Here is a 19,381-nt window from a genome sequence, read left to right as displayed (position 1 = left end):
GCCACCCCCCTACTGTACCGTGACACCCCCTATCCGGTTCCATCGCACAGCACACTGTCATTGAAACTGTGCCACTTCCCACTTCCCACTCCCCACTTCACACGCTATACATAGGTATCCTACTTCTCTTTCCCAATCAATTCTTCGTTTCTTTTCTTCTCCTTTCCTTTTCCTCACCTTTCTTTTCTCACTACCATCCTCCAGCATTTTTCCTCGCCGCGCTCGTCATCATGATTGGACATGACGATGACTTGACTCCTAGAAGTTCACCGCCCTCGACTCCTACCCCTACTCGTGGACGGCCTTCGCGTTCCCGCTCTCGCGCTCACTACCGCTCATATGAACTTGCCACCTCTTCGAACGGTCCGTCTTCGACTCCGACTCCGACTCCGACTCCGACATATGACACAATGTCGGATCTAATGATGGGAACTGGTTCCGGTGCCCTGCAGCCTGAACCTAGACATCGATCTCGAAGTCGAAGTCGTGCGCGACAGCATGACCATGATCATTCGCGTTCTCGAAGCCGGTCAGTAACACCAATCCAGCGTTTTCCATCATACGACGATTTGATGACCTCGCATCAACCCACTCCGCCATTGACACATACCCCAACTTCGACCGCCCCTTCGTCACCATACACGCCTCTGACCACGCTCACACCGCTCTCTCATCCGCTATCACGGTGTGCATCGCCGTCTCCATCTTCGTCGCAAGGTGACAATTTTCCACATCTTGAACAAGACGGTATCGTCCCGATGTCCAGAAGCTATCATGACTGGTTCTCCCATTTTATCGACAACAGCGACGACGAGGACGATTTTTACTCTAGATGGGACGAAGATGATCTTTACGAGAAGACCACGCCTCCAAAGATCAAACGACTCCTCTACATGAAGAAAGTGAGGGATCAACAGGAATGTTGGCAGGTCTTACTACGAATGAGAAAAGAGATGGGAGTGGACGATATCTATGGTTTACCTTCACCAGCTTCCGTACACGATAGAATCACGACCTCAAACACGGCCACGTCCACGACAGCCGGTGGCGATCCGGGGACAGCCTCGTGGTCCACGTCAGCGACACCCAAAGCTTTCTTGGACGAAGTGTCCATGACGACTTTCCATCCTTCTATTCGTAGATACAACGATGGAAGACTCTCGCCTACCGGTCGCCACCACAGCGAAGTCGAGATCACCCCCCAACAACACATGAGTCGAAAACACCCATCGAAGCAAGCGAATTCTCCAACTACCGCCACGGCGAGTCTCCGAAAGGTTCTCGACCGTCATTACCAGGCGAACGACGAGACTCCAGGATCCTGGAACAAGGTTGTGGCAGATGCTCGTAGGGAGGATGCTGGTGAGTCACTCCTCCACATCTGAACCTTCCCGTGTCTGATCTAAGTGATATGACGAACTTCGAGCTAATATACTTGCCTTTCTGAAATGTAGCCGCAGCACAAGCCACATCCGCGAGAGCTTCGAACATGAGCACGGCAATCTCCATAAAACCGCTTAAACGCTCAGAAGTACCCACCCTGCTGCAAATCAATCAGTCCACCAATAAAGCCAAGACGAACGCCTCCGCATCACTCCAAAGGACCAGCACCGAAACCGAAGACGTTCCGCTGGTCAGGACCAGAACGCCTTGGGGTCTTTCTTCTACCATCAAGGGTCTCTTCGCCGGCCCCAAAAATCCCACGAATACGGAAATGTCGATTGATCCCTGTCCTTCGAATGTTTCAGTATGTGCACCTTTCCTGAGCCCCAGTCCAGCCGGTGCCTCGAATGCACAGAGCCCATTCGATATCGATAGGGTCACCGAGAGGTTGAGAGGTGAGATGGGTAGGATCTCCTTCGCAGAGCTGGAGGGTCTAGGCGAACCATACCCTGAGTCCGATCTCCCTTCCGATGATGAACCAGTCGACCGCGAAGACGCAACCCAGCCAGTCAAGGCGAAGCGACCCGATACTGGAAGGAGGTGGACTCTGCCTTGGTAAGGTGCAGCTCCACGTTCTGACCGAGGTAACTGATCGCAGCTAGTCCGGGAAATGTGTCACTCGTGCCTCTGTTATTGTCCAGATCAATTCCTTTCATGTGCCTGTGTACTTCATTCCTCTCGTATTTCCTCTCAAACGATATTATTTGATTCTTCAACATCATTAGGGCTACTCTATACGATCGTTACGACTCGATGAACCGTACTTGGTGATGGATGCAGTGTCGTGAATGATCTCATTCATACGCGTCCTGCACCTTTCGTTCTGCTGTACGACTCTTTGGCGTGATTTCCAGCTGTGTCATATGTATTGCTTGTGTTTATGTGTATCTTATACATCCCTTTAATGCATTTGATTTCAGTGTGTCAGTGCATTGATGACAAAGTGCAGTGATAGAGTCCATGGTCATGTCAGTACTGTACTCTACGAAGTAGTACCTCCTGTAGTGCACTGCACAGTACTTTGGAGAATGATAACTTACGGACCGTATCGAAACGGAATTCAATTCAACTATCGGAGAAGAAAGACAGAGGCGCCAGCATTTTTCTCCTCCATCCATCCGCTGATACAGTACTGTACTGTACCAACGCTTCATACGTCAACGTGTATGGTGGACAAGATCCATCGAAGTTGCATAGGATGAATGGTATGATTTCGGTGACTACCGTGGTTTCATACTACAGTATAGAGATGAACGACACGTACTTGACTCTTGAAACATCGTCCTCGCATCCTTGAGACGTCCTTCAGCAAGCCTCGCTGAAGTCTTCTTCAGAAGCCAGATAGCCCTGTGCTCCCTTGTGACATTTACAAGGACTTGTTCTCCATGAACCACTGCAAGAAAGACCAGAACAATCAACGGTCAGCAAGAACCCCTCAATGACACCACGACAAACACGCTCTGATCACTCACCTCCTCGACATCCTTCTTGTCTCTCTGCACCCAATCGGCAGCAGCTTGGATTGAATCACAAGTCTGAGCAAGAGCAAGCTTGAATTGTTTGGTGTCTTTTCAAAACAAGAACTCGTTGTTAGCATTGCACAGAAATCGTGCAGATACAACAGCCTGGAGGGGATTTCCACTCACTCTTGTCCTTGAAGAACTCCAATAACCTCTCCTTGTCTTTGTGAGTCGAGAGAGAGGCGAACGATCCCTTGATAAGGTAGTTGAGACCGTATCCATCTGGGTATCGTTTGATGAGCTAGGTAAACAACTAGTGTTCAGCATTCTCCCGCGGGCTTAATCGACAAAGGATGACACCCACATTGTCATACTCGGCGTAAAAGTACTCTGCGATCTTTCTTCTCGAGTACCTGTTGGCGGAGAAACCGAACTATGGAAAGCCGGAAAAAGTTTGAGCCAGCCCTAACCACCGCATCACGTACGGGAGGCACTCACGAAGAAGATATAAAGATCTTGATCTTTAACGCTTCCATCAGACAACATCTTGAATGTCCTTTCGATCAAAGCTTCATCTCTGGACGCGGCCAGAGCGTACATGGCATCAACCTTTGACGACGGGTTCGCAGGCTTGTTGTAAACTTCCAGCATCTTTTCGTATTCCGCCTTTCCACCGTGCTCGACAACATTAACAAAGATCGATCGTTGCAAGTCGGGCGGGATTCGTGAATCGTCGTTCTTCTCGAGGAACGGCGCGAACCTCTCCTTCATCTCCTTGAGGACATCGGCGTCCTCAGCTGCAGCAGCAGTACTGACGGCCAATTCTCGCAGTTCCTTGACATCAGGGGCATCGTCTTTACCATTGTCAAAGCCGAGTTTATCCACGACGGGTTTGAAGAGCTCGGTTCGAAGATTGGCAATCGCCTTGCGAACTTCTTCTGGTTGTTCCCACCATGCGGCCGCAAGTCTAGAGATGGCAGAACCAATCTGAGCCCAAGGAAGGTATTCGGTCTCAGCCTTTCCGAGCTCTTTGACGAGACTCAAAGAGCCCGAAGTCTTGGCATAGCCAGCTCGAGCAAGTGTCGCCGCATCGGACACAAGACCCAGTCGATCTTCGAGGGTAAAGCTGGAGGCTTGCTTACCAAGCTTGGCGAGTCGTTCAGGCTCGTAAGCGACTCGGTACACACCTATGGTGTTGGCGTTGAGTTTGAAAGTGTCATTGTCACCGAGGTCGTACGTGGTGCTACGCTTCTCGAGAATGGCTTTGTGGTCGACCGAGACCTTGCCGTCCTTGACGATAGATACTTCGAGAGGGACATACCACAGAGTCTCGTCTTCCTCCGCCTTAACGTCGCCTGTGGACAAGAATCGGTTCTGAGTGAGTTCCACTTTACCGTTGCCGAGCTCCTTGACAGTGATGACAGGGTACCCAATCTTGAGAGTCCAGTTGGCCATGATCTTAGCTATATCAAGACCGGATGCCTCGGCAATGCCATCCCAAAGGTCTTTGGTCTCGGCATTATTATAAATGTGCTTCTTGAGGTAGATCGAAACACCCTTCAGGAAGGTCTTCTCACCAACGACACCCGCGAGCATTCGCAGCACCGAAGCACCTTTTGAGTAACTGATGGCGTCGAAGATCTGACCAATCTGTGCGGAATCCGGACAGTCAACCTCGATAGGGTGGGAAGATCGTTGAGAATCCAAGTCAAGAGCCGGTTGGAGGTGGGACTTGAGGAATTCGGATCGAGGCTTCCACTCGGGCCACACTCGCTCGAGGATGATGAGCTCTCCCATAAGAGTGGCGAAAGCCTCATTGAGCCACAGATTGTCCCACCATTTCATAGTCACGATATCACCGAACCACATATGTGCGAGCTCATGACACTGAACGACAGCCACTCGCTTCTTGGCTGAAAGAGGACTCTTCTCGGGATCGTACAGGTAGGCAGTGGTTCTACCAGTGATTAAACCCCAGTTCTCCATCGCACCAGCGTCGAAGTCGTGAGCGACCAAAGTGTCCAGCTTGGGAAGAGCGTAGGGAATGTCGAAGATCTCCTCGTAGACAGGCAAAGCCCACTTCTTGATGTCGAGAGCGAATTGCGCCTGTTTGATGAGGTTCTTGGTAGCAAAGATTCGGAGCGGGACAGTCTTGCCGGTCAGCTTGGAGTGATGCTCGCTCGAGAGCGAGGCGAACTCTCCAGTGGCGTAAGCAACAAGGTACGTGCTCATAAGAGGTGAAGTCTCGAACTTGGTGATTGTCCAGTTACCACCAGAAGTAGAGGCTTCTGTCTTTCCCTCTGTCTTGCCAGAAGCCGAGCTGGTAGCAAGAAGGGACCCGATCTCGTAGTTATCACTGAAGACGTTGTCGATTGAGGCGTTGGAGGGAGCCTTCCAGGGTTTGGAGGACACCTCAGGCATGTTGGCGAGATCGGTGTTACCTTCTCTGGATATCAGGGACAAGGTGAATTTGGACTTGATTAGGGGTTCGTCCCAGCAACTGCATGTGCGTATCATATCAGCGATTCCACAAGATGCAGGAGAAAGGACCTATCGCGTACGGGAAAGCCTTTCGGGCCTCGGTGGCCTCAAACTGGGTCAGAGCGTAACTGTGGGCATGTTAGTTAGGCCTTTTACTTGAATCCAGTCGAGAAAACGTCCTTGAGTCCACTTACACGGGCTTCTTCCCATCCTCATCGGGATCCCCTAGCGACTTGTAGTAACCGTGCATAGCGCTCCTCAACTCCGACTCAAACTTGAAGAAGACCTTGACATCTTTACTTCCTGCCTTGAGGCCGCCCCCAGGGAGATTCGTAAGTGCGATCGAAGCGGTATCTTTTTCTTCATCGAGCTTGAGCTCTGAGACAGGGATAGTCAATGACGAGGTGGTCTTGAGATCGGACGAAGTGATGGCGATGTGAGTGACGGTAAGCTCCTTGTGAAGATGGAAGTGGAGGGTGGAAGTGTCGGATTTGACGTCGAGGGAGATGATGACTTCGCCAGAGAATGTAGGGGGACTGCTTAGGAGATCGGTCTTGACGACTAGATCGTAGTGCTGCATGCCGCGTGGCAGAGATCAGTGACGTTCAGACGAAGTGAGCACAAAGGAGACCACAAAGGAGACCACAAAGGAGACCACAAAGGAGACCACAAAGGAGACCACAAAGGAGACCACAAAGGAGACCACAAAGGAGACCACAAAGGAGACTACAAAGGAGTGTAGGCTGCAAGTGGGAGGAACCAGGACTTACAGATGGGTACACATCGGTCGGCAACCTGGAAGCATCTGCCTCTTCCTTGGAGACAGACTCAGCACCTCCAGGTACAGGAGTAGAGGAAGCAGGAAGAGGCGCAGACATGTCAATGTTGTGAGAACAGTAACAGAAGGATCTACGTTGAGTGACGAGTAGCTCGGTCGACCTCTTGTTTCTGTGGTTTGAAAAGAGGTTGAGTCTCTTAAAATCGATCAGGAGTCGTCAGTATATTGAGCACGCACGTCGACATGACTTCTCAATTCTCGATTGGATCGCTTGGGATCGTAGTGGCCCGACTTACAGAGGGAGATCGGGCCGACGTGGAAAGGCTTAGACGATTTGTAGTTGAGAGACCGTTCGCGAATGACTTGGAACCGAGTGTTGTACGTTGCAGTTGCTTGAGCGGGTATCTGGACAGACTGCGTGCAAGCATAAAGTCGAAGAGGGAATGATAAATATCCTACGAGTTGCAGCAGAGTGAGCAGTAACCCATATGGAATGGGATGAGAGAAGGTTGATGATGATGGTAATGGTGATTGATGGTGGTCACTTGGTTGTTTCGCTGTGCCGCGCTATGCGGAACCTCCACTTTTCGGTTGTTTCCTTTCACTCGTTTCCCGGATCCAAAAATTCCCCTGACTGCGCGTACAATGCACTGAAAGGATGAAAGGGTCTTCAGTTCTATCCTTGGCGATTGAACATGTCCTGCCTGCTCGCACACGTTCTCCCGACTACTTTGGCCTGAGCGTCCATACCGAACAAGAAGACGAGAACACTCGAGATGGATAGTCACGGATGGGTTGAACATTGATCATTACAATATTTACATCATATATTCGAACAAGTTGGATCTTACACATGTTAATTTGACAGTTGAATGATGCTAAGCAATGTATCGGACAAGGGGGAAGAATATGGATGCGAGGGTTCTATTCTATGCAAACCGATGTGCCCGGTTGAAGGGGCCATGTTGTGATGGCAGTATTATCTTCGGGCCATGCTCGGCGTTCGGATAAGCGTAAGGAACTGGACATACTTCGGTCAGCTTGGATCGAGATGAGGAATACGACGCTTCAACTCACCTCCTCTCGAGTCTTCTGCTGAGATCGGAAACAGCCCAGCATGGTGCTGGTGACGGTCGTCGCGCTGGGCTTCTGCACACCTCTCATGGACATACACATGTGACTGCCAAGTAGGACCATATCAACTTATGACAGATGGTAGCACCTGCTCCGAATCTACTTACGAGGCTTCCATGACGACGGCGACACCTCGAGGTCTGATAGCCTCTTCTACGGCGAGAGCGACTTGCTTGGTCAATCTCTCTTGAACTTGTAAACGCCTCGAGAAAGTTTCCGCAATTCGGGCAAGCTTAGAAAGGCCCAAGACAAGCTTGTTGGGTACATAACCGATCGAGATCTGCCAGTAAGGTCGCTGCGCGTTAGCTATGCCAGCTGTGTGCTCTAGAAAGGGGAGACAGAGCAAGTGCGAGCCGGCTCTTTCGCACACTCACCTTCCCAGTAAATGGTACCATGTGGTGTTCACAAAGGCTGAACACCTCGATATCTCTGACGATGACCATCTCGTCGTGGTCCTCCGCGAACACGGCATCGTTGATGACATCCACCAATCTCTCCTCGTAACCCTTGGTCATCCACATGAGAGCTTTGGCGTATCGCTCGGGAGTCCGTTGCAGACCCTCACGATCGGGATCTTCGCCGATACATTCCAGGACGGTACGGATGGCCGAAGAGAGGAGAGTGAGATTGGCAGTCTTCTGTTCGGGCGTCGAATGAAGTCTAAGATGGGTTGACTTGGCTGTGGACGAGAGGAAGAGTGAGCACAGAGCCGAAGAGAGAGCGGTCACACAGAAGACGAGTAAGGGGAAGGATTTCTAAGCGCTAACCACTCACCAGGCCAACCCAATCCCTCCGCATCTGCAATACCTTCATTACCAGCCTCTACGACCCCCCTTGCAGCTTCTATCAACCCGTTCCTATCCAATTCCTCCCGAACTTCCGCTCTCAATGACTCCATCGTCCTCCCATCCGGTCTATGATCACCCTCATCCTCATCATCGTCTCTCGACGTCAACCTCCTGCTCGAACCGCCATTGGGGAATGGATAGGACAGACTCGGCGCAGCACTGGTCGAGTTGGGTGTAGATTGACCTGATGAGGGTCTGAACCCGTAACCTTCGCGAGGAGTTCGAGGATAGCTGGGTGCCGGAGGTGGTTGGAATGTCTGACGTCCTGTGGATGGATTCGGTTCACTCAAACTCTGATCAACGGGCCAGGGTCGAGGACCTCCTCCTTCGCTACTTCCGGCTTGTGCGGCGTTGGCAGCCGCGAAAGAGTTCCCGTCGGAAAGTATCGAGGACGGATGAGCAGGGGGTGATCTAGCGTTACCGTGCATCCTTCCTCGTTCCCAAGACCCAGTGCTCGATTGCGACAAGAGCGAGAGGTTGGACAGGTTGGCTGTGGGGATAGGTCGTGCTGATTGTGGTGGTTGTGACGGACGAGATGCAGATGGTGATCTTGGTCTCTCTTCTTGAGAAGACATTGCTGATGAGTGTGAAGATGAGACCCACGGGGTGAAAGAGGTGATTTGTCTTCTGTGAAGGACAGCTCCGGTTCGTCGGGCGTGTGCGTGAGCGTCGGGGTAAGAATGGTTCAAGAGGCAAGGATCAAGGGAATCAAGGGTTCATCAACGTGCTCCCTCTCCGACTACTCAACTCGTATGGTTGTCTCTCCTGGTCCTTCATTAGCTTAAGCGCCGATGTGGGAGAGACGCTCATATCAGGCTCATCATCTCGCCCACCCAGGAAAGATCAAATATAAAATAGTTCCACCTGTGACACATCCCGTGAACATCGGCGTTAACAAGCGCCACAGTTTTAAACTCCTAAAGGGTTCGGGTTTTCTCCAGTGCCACACTCAAGCCCTGCCTTTGCAGCTTTGCTCCCCCCTTCTGGGTTCACCCCACAGCCCACACTCGGTCGCTTTGGACGGTCAGACCCCCTTCCACTCACTGTCGCTCAAGTTGAGTGTTGGACGTCTTTTCCAGTCGTTGTTTCCCTTTTCTTCAGCCTTCAAGTATCATCCATCCATCAAAATGGTGAGTGCTGATTCCGTCGTCGAGATGGGCATGGCCATGAGCATGGGCATGATATGGGGCTTCGACATGGACAATTGCGAGACGAACGACAGATACGGATCCGACAGTGTGAGGGATTGTTGGAAGGGTATACAAATGTCGGGAACGGTGGGAATGGGGATTGGGCAAAGGACATATGGGCTACATGTGCCAAGAACATGTTTGAAGGATGATCGTAGCTTGCACGATGATGGGAGTTAGGAGGAAGAGGAGGATTCATGTGGACGCCGAAGAAAGACGACGGATCGACCTATCTCGACACCGACCTATTCGACGAAAGCCATCAATGGTTTCATCGCCATATTCATGCCCATTCCCATGTCCATGACCATGGCCACCCATTCTTCGTCGACTATCCCATGATCAGAGACAGAGACTAATATCTTTCCTCTTCTGCTTTCTAGACCAAGCGAACAAAAAAGGTGGGAGTGACCGGAAAGTACGGTACCCGATACGGTGCTTCTTTGAGAAAGACGTGAGTTTGGTGTGGTATCATGGCGTGAGAACGATCCAGAGGACTGATTTGTTGCTTGTCGATTCACAGCGTCAAGAAGATGGAAATCACCCAACACGCTCGATACACTTGTCCTAACTGTGGCAAGGTGAGTTCGGTCGTCCGAGCATACAGTAGTAGGTATCATGTGCTGACAAACACAACTCTTCTCTTCCTCTTCCTCTTCCTCTTCCTCTTCCCCTCTCTTCTGATATTGTGATGACTATCGTCATCATCAACAATCTCACCCTTGGCCGTCATCTACGACCACGCCTCGTCGTCCGCCCCAACCCAACAGAACGCCGTCAAGCGAACAAACGTCGGTATCTGGAAGTGCAAGGGCTGCAACAAGGGTTTCGCCGGGGGCGCTTACACTTTCGGCACCCCCTCCGCTGCCACCGTCCGATCCACCATCAGGAGGTTGAGGGAAGTTGCCGAGGTCTAAAGAGAAACGTGTTTGATGATCACAATGAACCACATTTGGTAGTCAAGCGTTTTGAGGGCCTGGGGATGTGATGGATGATGTATTGCATAGCCGACTAGATGAGGTGCTTGTTCTGGGTGGACAAATTGGATCGGAAGCTATCAATGCCGAGAATCTACTGATTGAGCGGCTAAATCATGACTTTCTGCCTCTCCACTGCGCGATATACCGACCGGTCTTTCGATGAATGGTTCATCGATGACTCTTATCAAGGGAGCAATGTCAGAAGCTGATACCCCGCCCCCCACGATCACCTGTAATTGAGCTATGACATGACATTTTGCCTGCCTATCACTACAACGTAGATGCCGGATCCATTGCGGAGCCTTTTTCGGACCGCACCGCTTCATACCCACCCATCAAAAATTATATGGGTGGAACCAACTGAATGCACCGGTCGCACTATCGATATGTTCTACTCTGGTCACCACAGGGTCGTTCTGCGGTCTTTCGTTGTGCCGTGCAACCTGAGCAGAGGTTGAAGGAGGCAAGACCGAAGGTCGTTCAGGCAATACTTGCTTCAAAATGGCGTCGATATCAGGGATATTTGGGGTATCACCCGAAGTCGTCGCTGGTACATTCGTCTCAGCATTTTGTGACTCCCGCTTGGTTTTTTAGTCAGCCTTGTTAAATGAGACAGTGGTGATCGGACAAAGTGATCACTCACAGTAAATGGGTTCTCGTCCGGCCGCATCAGTTGACTGAAATACGGAGGCGTCTTCAATCCAGTCTGCTTGTTCTGGTCCTGAACAGGTGTACGATCTGAACTGATGTTATTGAGCGTCGTCTGACTATGCTCGCTAGAACCTGTGTGGTCCAGGGTAGGCCGAGTGGTCGTTTCAAAATCCCCCGGTCTGGTGGACATGGTCGGCATGTACTGAGGCGATAGAGGTTGCGATTTGTTCATCTCGTAGATCCGCTCTACCTCTTCAGCCTGGGTCCACATGGCTGGAAAAGTGGTCGAATACTGTTTGAGACCCGCTACACAGGCGAGTGATTCTACTCGACCTTGCGAAGCGAGATAACGACCTGCTTCGTAGACCGGATGGTGACAGATCAGTCTGAACGTACATTTGAAGTCATCAGCTGTCTGCTAGGATGACTCAGGAGTCTCCGAATTCACGGCCACTCACGGATCCAGTCTCATATAGCCAGCTTCTGTCAGAACCGCCACCAGAGCGGTGATCCTCAATGCAGCATGTTCACTCTCCTCCCTGATCCTTCTCTTGACATTGTCCACCTCCAACATCCAACCTCCTCCCACTCCACTTTTCTCCTCTTTGACTCCAAATTCAACGATCGCTCTGTCCACGACCAGCCATAGACAGTGCCAGAACGAGTCTGTGGCACAAGCTGTCATCGCTTGGATAAAGTCCCACTCTTCGGGCCATTTGGAAGGAACTCCCAGTCTGGAGACGAAGTCACCCCGTAGTTGCGAGGCTTGGTGAATGAAGTCGCGAAGTGTAGACAATGGAATACCAGTCTCAGATGTCTGAGGAATCCACAATGATTTGCAAAGTGCTCGACACATCGAAGCGCCAGCATGAGCTGCAGCGAACCATGCCTGGATAATGAGTCAGATGAGTGAAATCGGGTGCTCGATGGACATACTTCGGTATCGTCTGCCACTCCGAAAGAGAAACCATTGATCTGTTGACGATCAGGCTCAGCGTTGATTGGCGCATCAGGAGGCTTGATATTGTAGTCTTCATCATACCTGTCCGGAAGAATTGTCAAGTCAATGTTCCACGCGTAGACAGATGAAACACGACTTACAGGCAGGGTTTTAGTCGATGAAAGACCGATCGAAAGCCGTCGGAGATGACCAAAACCCACCAAATGGATATCGCTTCACTTCGCATTTTCGAATCTTGGATCTTCATGAGACCTGCTGCTGTATTATAACCCATTACGATGAGGTGCTCAACGGCGGCCGAGATGCACCGAGGTCGATACTCTACGATAGACAACTCTAGGTCAAACCCTACTAATTCACGTGCGTGGAGTAGTCAGCCTACTTTGTTTTGAGGATACTGCTTCTATAGTCGACGAGGGTTTAGCCCTTCGCTAATCCGCAGACAGATTCCATACTCACGACCCAATAACCCTTCCAGTATCATCAATGCTTGAACATTTTCCAGCTTCGGAGCTCTGAATGCCTTGCAAGTCTCTGCAACCTCCCTTGCCCTGATTACCATCAACCCTACCAATCTACTTCTTGTCCTTCCTCTTCTCGCCACATCACCATCTCGTGCTGAACATTCCTGTCTATCATGTGAGATGATAGGATGATCGGAGAATCGAGCTCCCCACGCCAGGGCGACGGCTAATACTGTATGTGACAGGGGACCATCGGGATGGGTGTTCGGCGACTGGAATCGTGCTCGGAAAGTAGTGAGATCGTAGCATGGATATCGGGGATGGCAGATTGAGAAGAAGGTCTCGAGTAGTTGATCGGCGAGCCTGACAGATGCACATGTCAGTCATATCCTTGATTATCATGATTGTAGGATCTATGAGGGTTCCATGGAGAAGAGTAGTAGGCCTGATGATCAAGCTCACTCTTTCGTACTACCTTGAATTAAGGTCAGATGAGCTTCACTAGGCGACTCAGCCCATATCCTCCCATTTTCCTCTTCCCATATATCGTCTTGTCTAGCTTCACAGCTTTCGATACCGGCCAAATCAGTATATCCATACTCCAAGGTCGTCACAGGATATGGGGACAAGAGATAGCGTATCAGTCTGTTCTGTTTGTCCTCTAGAGTCGGCACAGCAGGAGCGCGGGCCACCGTGGCCGTACTTGAGGTAGTAGCAGGTTGTGAAGGCGCGAGTTGAGCCAGAAGATGTAAGGAGCTACCCAATGCTTTGTGAGCTTTGTTGTCCAAAACGCATCGGTATGCACACTTACTCGACCAACCCTTCCTGCCCTACGTCAAAGCTCCGTCTCTGACTACTCTCACCGATTTCGTACGTGGATATCGGCTCGGCTGCTATTCCCAATTCTGTCTCACTCCTGCTTGTACTGTGGTCCAGCTCCCGTCTTTCGGAAGTATCACTCTTCCGTCTCCGTCGCTTGGACGGCGGGCTTGTACTCCGCTCTGCATCCTTATCGGTGGTGTTCGGGGCTTTACGGGTTCTCTTGCTTTTCGACTGAGCGAGAGACTCGATATAATGGCTCGTGCATCCGGTGCCTTTCGCATCGCATTGTTCGCACTGCAGAGTGTATGAGCGATCTTCAATGAAGAAGCCGAGGTCGATGCTTGGATCCAATGCACTCACAATCTCGGTCTTGTCGGTTCGTAAACAACGGATCTTCTTGGTCCGACACTGATCGCATGCAATGTTCTGTTTACGTGAAGCGGTCGACGGTAGTGGAGGCATGGTTGCTGTTGTTGCTGAGGTTTTCGGATCCGAGGGCTGATTCTGCGCTTTATCTAGACGGCCAGGGGTTGGGGAACTCGCTCCTTGTGAGATGAGCAGTCGCGAGGGGAAGGTCACAACCCAGTGTTTCTTGTTTCGTGAGGAGAGGCTTGAGATGCTGACATGCCAAGGGGTATCGAGTGAGGTGTACGGTTGCACTTTGTGGTATATCATGCCGCGCATCTACGGATGACTAGATTAGATGTCAGTTACAGGTAGCTAGTGATCTCGGATCCGAAAGATGCACGTGTGGTTACTTACCTGGTGGTGACATCACCACTTGAAATGGGTTAAGTTACAGAAATACATAAACACCAGAATTAGAACTTTTGGAGAGATCTACAAAAAGACAACATCATGGAAGGGATCCGCATACCACACCTCGCAGTCATCGACCTGTGACCATTCCATCTCGTACTCAACACATCGTATCCCTCATGCAAACCGACACATCGCATCTGTCTGCCCCCAAACATACGAATGAAACTTGATCCGCTATGGGTAGTAGTAAGACACACGAAACAGTCAAGCGCCGGAAACGGGAAACTGAATCACATGCCGAGAACGCTATTCATCCACCGGACGATGAGGATCACGGAGACGATCAGCGCGATATAGGGCATCTACGGACGTGGCCCAGGTATCTGATCAGAAGGACGCATGTGAGGAGTATAGCAAAATACTGTCCTCTCGTTTCGGCGATTCTAGCACCGTTGTCGACATTGTTAGATATACCCGCTCTATCGGTAAGTCGCCTCGTCGCCAACTGTCGCTTGTCGAAAGCTGATATGGTAGGCAATTGGGATCGATAGCAACACTGGTATCTCAAAGAAGGGGTAGCACAGCCTGACTTCAAAGCTTCCATCGTCCTCTCTGCGATAGGATTGGCTCTGAATGTCATTGCAAACGTTCTGTTAGTCGTGCGATTCTCTTCCAAAGATCCATTTTGGGTCAACCATTCAACAAAGTACGTCACTGTCTGATCGACGCCACAACTCAATGCTAATTCGGCCCATCCTTCTTAAACGAACACTAGATGGTCACTCCTGTTCTGGATTCTGAAGACCGTCGTCGCTCTGGCAAATCTCATCGCATTCGGTATCCTCGCGCGAAATCAATCAGGTTACTCGTACTCTGAAGGATTTTGGTGTGCCGTCGTCTCTGTTATCGATGCCGGGATTATCTCAATCACATTGACTCTGCATTACTTCGAAGCGTTCGGATCGGACAAACATGATACGTCAGATGTTAGAGCCGAAGGAAAGAAGTTCATTCTCTCCGTTCAGCTGTTCATGGCCATTTTGGCCATCCAGAGTCTGGTGTTCTGCAAAATCGAAAACTGGACCTATGCAGATGGCATTTGTGAGTGTCGGAGATTCAAGATGGCTTTTTATGGATGTCAGATGCTGATGGGTCGGTGTCCAGACTTCTCGGTACAAACTGCCCTCACGATCGGGTACGGCGACTATCATCCATTGACCACGGCCGGGAAAGTCCTCGTCTTCCCCTTCTCCGTTCTCACGATCAGTCAATTGGGTAACGAGATCGCTTTGATCATTGGATTCATTAGCTCAAGAGCAGACGAGAGAAGAGACAAATGGCGAAGACGATATGAAGGGGCTATGCATAGAGAAGCTATGGCAGTCAGACCCAGAGCGACCTTAACAGAGGAGATGGCTTTAATTCATCAGATCAATGGAAGGGAAGAAACGTCAGTGCCCGTTCGTACGACTGAGACCTGGATAAAGCTGATCATATCTTGTAGGATGAATCAACTTTACGATTTGATGTGGAGCGTTTTCTCACTCATTGTTTTCTGGGTCCTTGGTGCGACAGCGTTCTCGCAGATCGAAGGATGGACGTATGGGTAAGCAATGTGATCAATTCGGTGGGCATTTTTGCTGACCTTACTCACCAGCAATGCTGTGTACGTCTGTATCATCTTGAGTTTGACCATCGGTGGGTCATTCTTGTCGACTCGGACAGTCTCTCGGAGGTTCTGCTGACACTGTGATAGGCTTTGGGGACTTCACTCCATCCACAGCTGGCGGGAAGATCGTTTTCATCGTATATGCCTTGATGGCTGTACCTATTGTGACTTCTTTTGCTGTGCAAACCATTACCGGAATGGTACGCCCGTCTTATCATGTGCTCATGACTAGCTTCTGACAGCGCTTGTCACATAGTTGAGTACATACTCTGAACGTGGATCCGCGAGAGAAGCCTTTCTAGCAGAACAAAGGCGGACGCCCGAGGCCTTTGCTCCACACGCCGATTTCGTCCTACGTTATCATGAGTCATATGCGGACTTACGAAAGCGACTCATGGGGCCGGATGTCGAGCACCCCGCAGATCAAGGTGAAACGGCGGATTCGATTGCGGAGAGGAGACCGACGGGTGACGATTCTTCGGATGAAAACGAGGGAGAAGTCCGACATAAAGTCAGAGAACGGTCTGAAGATGGGAGAAGATCAGATCAAACGGCTGTAGATCGAGATACGAGGGGAAAGAGCCAGGACGATCGATCAGATCTCGATGGGGAAAAGGAGGCTCCTGACGGTCAGGCGACAACCCTTGGAGAGAAGGAGATTGAGGAAGATTACTCGAAGGTGAAGGACATCATGCAAGAAAAGGAGGGCAAGTTTGCAGGAGGAGATCACCAGACGAAAGCATTCGAAAGTCAGGATGACGCCGAGGAAGACGAACGACATCTCCAGATCGACTTGTTGAAGCAGCTTATGAATCGGACGATCCGGTTGGAAGCTGAAGCGAGACAGATGATGTTGGATAGCATGGATAAAGGCGTCGCACGGACCTTACTTCTGGCCGACAGAAATGGTGAGAGCAAGCGTTCTGGTGACACCTGATCACGATTGGGATCAGAAGCGTGAACTGACTGTGGTCCTCACTAGTCCAAATACGCGACGTGAGAGCATTGCGAGGAGACGATGCCGATATACTCGGTATCTGGGAAGGCGAGGATAATCAACATCAACACGATCAAGAAAAGGCCAATGCGGCGATCGACAGTAACCAGCAGGACATCGGACAAACCGCAGGTGTCTCGCAAGAACAATCAAAGGGACAACTCGACATGTTGACCCGAGTTCGACGATATCGAAATACATTTGCGGAAATCTTAGTCATTGGGAGTATCCTGCAGAAGCTGGAAGGGGAGGATCTGAACAAGTTTGAGAGGTGGCGAGAAGAGGAAGAAACGGAATTGGGAGAGAGGGATATACGAGTGGGACAAGATGGGAAACCTCAAGGTGAAGGAGAGGATATCGATAGAGTTGCTGAGGAGAAATGGGGAGGTTTGACAGGGAGGATGTTTCAGAGACATAAGAAGAAGATTGTGGAGAAAGATCTGGGTGAATTGGCGAGAGTGTGAGCGGCGTCTCGCCAAGTATGGTCTGTCTGTGTGGCTCTGGGAGATCTACCTTTCCTGATAGCTTGGTCATTTCAATCTTTGTTGTATCCGAATTCTGGTACTATAGGTACATGCTCACTGTCACTCGATGTTCCTGCAGTTTATGCAACAGCGACACACCATGAACGTTTTATCAGGCTCACTCTCCTTCCCCGGTGGTACCCCGCGCGTCATGGCTCATTCGTCGTCCATTGTCATTCTTCATCCAGATTCATGTTTAACCTATTTGGCGCTCACAGGTACACCGATAGCAGTGACTCATCATACATCATGTCTGAGCTGTCAGTCGAGGACAAGTCCAAACTCGCTACTCGATTGATCGAGCAGACACCGCCGGGGGAGATCAAGTGAGCGTTCTCTCCTTCCTCACCTCGGTAAGGATGTCAAGCTCACACCTATGTGAATCTAACTAGCGATGTAGTCAATGGTGAGCGCTCAGTCTTCTTTGATTCTGATCGCTTCATGGAGGAGACCATGTCCGCTCAGTATGAATGATGTCGAGTCAAGCTGACGCCACCGTCGCTTAGACATCCGAAGTATCATCGAGGACGATAACGCCCTCATGCCCCATGTTATCCCCGCATTGAGAGACTACAACTTGGCTCAACTACAAGTCGTAGATCATCAGCTTTCCGAAAGTACTCCAGCACACAGTGTGAGTCCAGTGTTTCCAGATCCAACCTCCCTGGCAATGGGATCAAGAGAGCTTATCTCGCCATGTTGATTTTGTGGGGTCGTAGTCGCTCTTGTCGAGCGCTGCTATCCTTCCTGGATCGGAGGCCGGCAACGAGAGATATGTGGACGCCGAAGGAAAGAGGAGTTTCGCCTTTGATCATGTTACACTGGTGAGCTGGACTGCATCTTGACCGGCTAAGCACAACACGGTGGAATAATACCTATCGATTATGCAGACGGCATCGGATTATCAACCGTATGAGCTCCCAGAGGAAGAAGAAACTTTCCGGTATGTATCCTATCGACCTCGATCGGGTTCAGCTTCCGAGTTTTCTTCGTGGCGTCAGAGCGCATGAGGAGACGTCGAACTGATATTGCTACATGACTAGCGCCGAATTGGCCAAATCCCTCGCAGCATACACCAAGAATCATTTCCAGTCAGGATTTTCATCCGTCACAACTTCTCAGTTTCCCCTTCTTCCTCCTACTCCTCCCGCTCCCGCTCCACCTCTCACAACAACGACTGAACCCACGGCGACCGAGGATGACCCTCCAGCCGAACCTATCATCACAGACGTCATCGAGGAGAAAGTGGGCACAGGGGAAGTCGAACCCTCACCGACCCCTGCAGTCGATGACGTTGTAGCAAAGAAGGAAGAAGTTGACGAAGAGGGTGGCTTGGAGAAGGTTGATGAGCTCGTCGAAGAGGCGAAAGAGGAAGAAGAGCGGGAAGAAGCCGGTGCAGAGATAGAGAAAGAGGGAAGGCCAGTAGTCGAAGAGGACACCTTGGTGGCAGGAAAAGAGGTACCCGTTGAGGAGCCCACAGACGTTACGACAAATGATGAAGTTGAGCCTGAAAAGGCGGTAGAGGAGGTCGCGCCGGCTGTCCAGGTCGAAGAGCGAAAGCAAGAACGAGTGGAAAATCCTATATACACCCTTGAGATAGTCGGCAACAAATATAACCCGAACAACTTCTGGTGAGCTATCATGGTGGCCTTGGCATGACGAGCACCAATTGACGCCTGATCGCAGGACCGGGCGCTGGCGAACTCGATGGATCGTGGACAAGTCGGCCGGTACCGTCAGTGGTGATATCAAGGTCGATGTTCACTATTACGAGCAGGGCAATGTGAGTTACAGTCTTGATGACTGACGTCAAGTGTCCTGAGCTGATTGTGCCTTTGTATACAGGTACAACTCGCTACTCGACATACATCATCGTTCCCCGTTCCGACCGAATCGGTTGAGTCACAATCTATTGCATCTCAAATCGTCACCACCATCTCCAAGATTGAGACCAACTACCATCTTGAGCTGAACGACGTGTACGGTGAACTTGGTGACAAAGCTTTCAGAGCGTGAGTCAAAATCACAATCGTCTCTTGTTGCTCCACCGACACCGAACGCACTGCTGATGAAATACCATTTTGCAGACTTCGTCGGGCTTTGCCCGTCACTAGACAGAAGATGGACTGGGAGAAAGTGTCAGGTTATTCATTGGGTTCCGACCTGACGAAAGCGAGAGCGTAAGGGAACACTATAGGTAACGTGTATGACGGAGAG

The 19,381-nt window shown here is 50.7% G+C and overlaps 7 protein-coding genes across 7 annotated transcripts; 4 read left to right on the top strand and 3 right to left on the bottom strand.

The window, feature by feature from the left end:
• Positions 1 to 230: 230 nt before the first annotated feature.
• IAR55_000184 (uncharacterized protein) lies at positions 231 to 2,002 on the top strand (the record flags this gene model as incomplete). Its single annotated transcript, XM_066943321.1, has 2 exons — positions 231 to 1,362; positions 1,455 to 2,002. The coding sequence occupies 2 exons, from the start codon at positions 231 to 233 to the stop codon at positions 2,000 to 2,002; spliced, it is 1,680 nt and encodes a 559-aa protein (XP_066805863.1).
• Positions 2,003 to 2,809: 807 nt separating this feature from the next.
• IAR55_000183 (uncharacterized protein) lies at positions 2,810 to 6,262 on the bottom strand (the record flags this gene model as incomplete). The annotated part of the gene is made up of 8 exons (XM_066943320.1): positions 2,810 to 2,836; positions 2,916 to 3,010; positions 3,090 to 3,204; positions 3,268 to 3,336; positions 3,402 to 5,403; positions 5,465 to 5,512; positions 5,579 to 5,958; positions 6,155 to 6,262. 8 exons carry the CDS (start codon positions 6,260 to 6,262, stop codon positions 2,810 to 2,812), a joined length of 2,844 nt encoding a protein of 947 aa, XP_066805862.1.
• An 879-nt stretch (positions 6,263 to 7,141) lies between these two features.
• On the bottom strand, positions 7,142 to 8,719 carry IAR55_000182 (GTP cyclohydrolase I; the record flags this gene model as incomplete). The annotated part of the gene is made up of 5 exons (XM_066943319.1): positions 7,142 to 7,183; positions 7,240 to 7,342; positions 7,404 to 7,576; positions 7,671 to 7,975; positions 8,071 to 8,719. The coding sequence occupies 5 exons, from the start codon at positions 8,717 to 8,719 to the stop codon at positions 7,142 to 7,144; spliced, it is 1,272 nt and encodes a 423-aa protein (XP_066805861.1).
• Positions 8,720 to 9,271: 552 nt separating this feature from the next.
• On the top strand, positions 9,272 to 10,251 carry IAR55_000181 (60S ribosomal eL43 domain-containing protein; the record flags this gene model as incomplete). Its single annotated transcript, XM_066943318.1, has 4 exons — positions 9,272 to 9,382; positions 9,718 to 9,788; positions 9,858 to 9,915; positions 10,105 to 10,251. The coding sequence occupies 4 exons, from the start codon at positions 9,272 to 9,274 to the stop codon at positions 10,249 to 10,251; spliced, it is 387 nt and encodes a 128-aa protein (XP_066805860.1).
• A 398-nt stretch (positions 10,252 to 10,649) lies between these two features.
• IAR55_000180 (uncharacterized protein) lies at positions 10,650 to 13,674 on the bottom strand (the record flags this gene model as incomplete). The annotated part of the gene is made up of 9 exons (XM_066943317.1): positions 10,650 to 10,895; positions 10,958 to 11,351; positions 11,424 to 11,854; positions 11,902 to 12,007; positions 12,067 to 12,247; positions 12,386 to 12,753; positions 12,853 to 13,146; positions 13,202 to 13,506; positions 13,573 to 13,674. 9 exons carry the CDS (start codon positions 13,672 to 13,674, stop codon positions 10,650 to 10,652), a joined length of 2,427 nt encoding a protein of 808 aa, XP_066805859.1.
• Positions 13,675 to 14,210: 536 nt separating this feature from the next.
• On the top strand, positions 14,211 to 17,104 carry IAR55_000179 (uncharacterized protein; the record flags this gene model as incomplete). The annotated part of the gene is made up of 9 exons (XM_066943316.1): positions 14,211 to 14,459; positions 14,526 to 14,680; positions 14,750 to 15,075; positions 15,139 to 15,424; positions 15,479 to 15,580; positions 15,632 to 15,672; positions 15,731 to 15,843; positions 15,900 to 16,551; positions 16,626 to 17,104. The coding sequence occupies 9 exons, from the start codon at positions 14,211 to 14,213 to the stop codon at positions 17,102 to 17,104; spliced, it is 2,403 nt and encodes an 800-aa protein (XP_066805858.1).
• A 309-nt stretch (positions 17,105 to 17,413) lies between these two features.
• Positions 17,414 to 19,348, top strand: IAR55_000178 (uncharacterized protein; the record flags this gene model as incomplete). The annotated part of the gene is made up of 9 exons (XM_066943315.1): positions 17,414 to 17,490; positions 17,557 to 17,570; positions 17,671 to 17,798; positions 17,884 to 17,988; positions 18,055 to 18,107; positions 18,208 to 18,795; positions 18,851 to 18,947; positions 19,010 to 19,176; positions 19,252 to 19,348. The coding sequence occupies 9 exons, from the start codon at positions 17,414 to 17,416 to the stop codon at positions 19,346 to 19,348; spliced, it is 1,326 nt and encodes a 441-aa protein (XP_066805857.1).
• Positions 19,349 to 19,381: the final 33 nt, after the last annotated feature.

The sequence above is a fragment of the Kwoniella newhampshirensis genome, chromosome 1, assembly GCF_039105145.1.
Source record: "Kwoniella newhampshirensis strain CBS 13917 chromosome 1, whole genome shotgun sequence".
Classification (NCBI taxonomy): Eukaryota; Fungi; Basidiomycota; class Tremellomycetes; order Tremellales; family Cryptococcaceae; genus Kwoniella; species Kwoniella newhampshirensis.
Note: the sequence above shows the minus strand (reverse complement) of the source record. Positions and strands in the feature narration are given on the sequence as shown.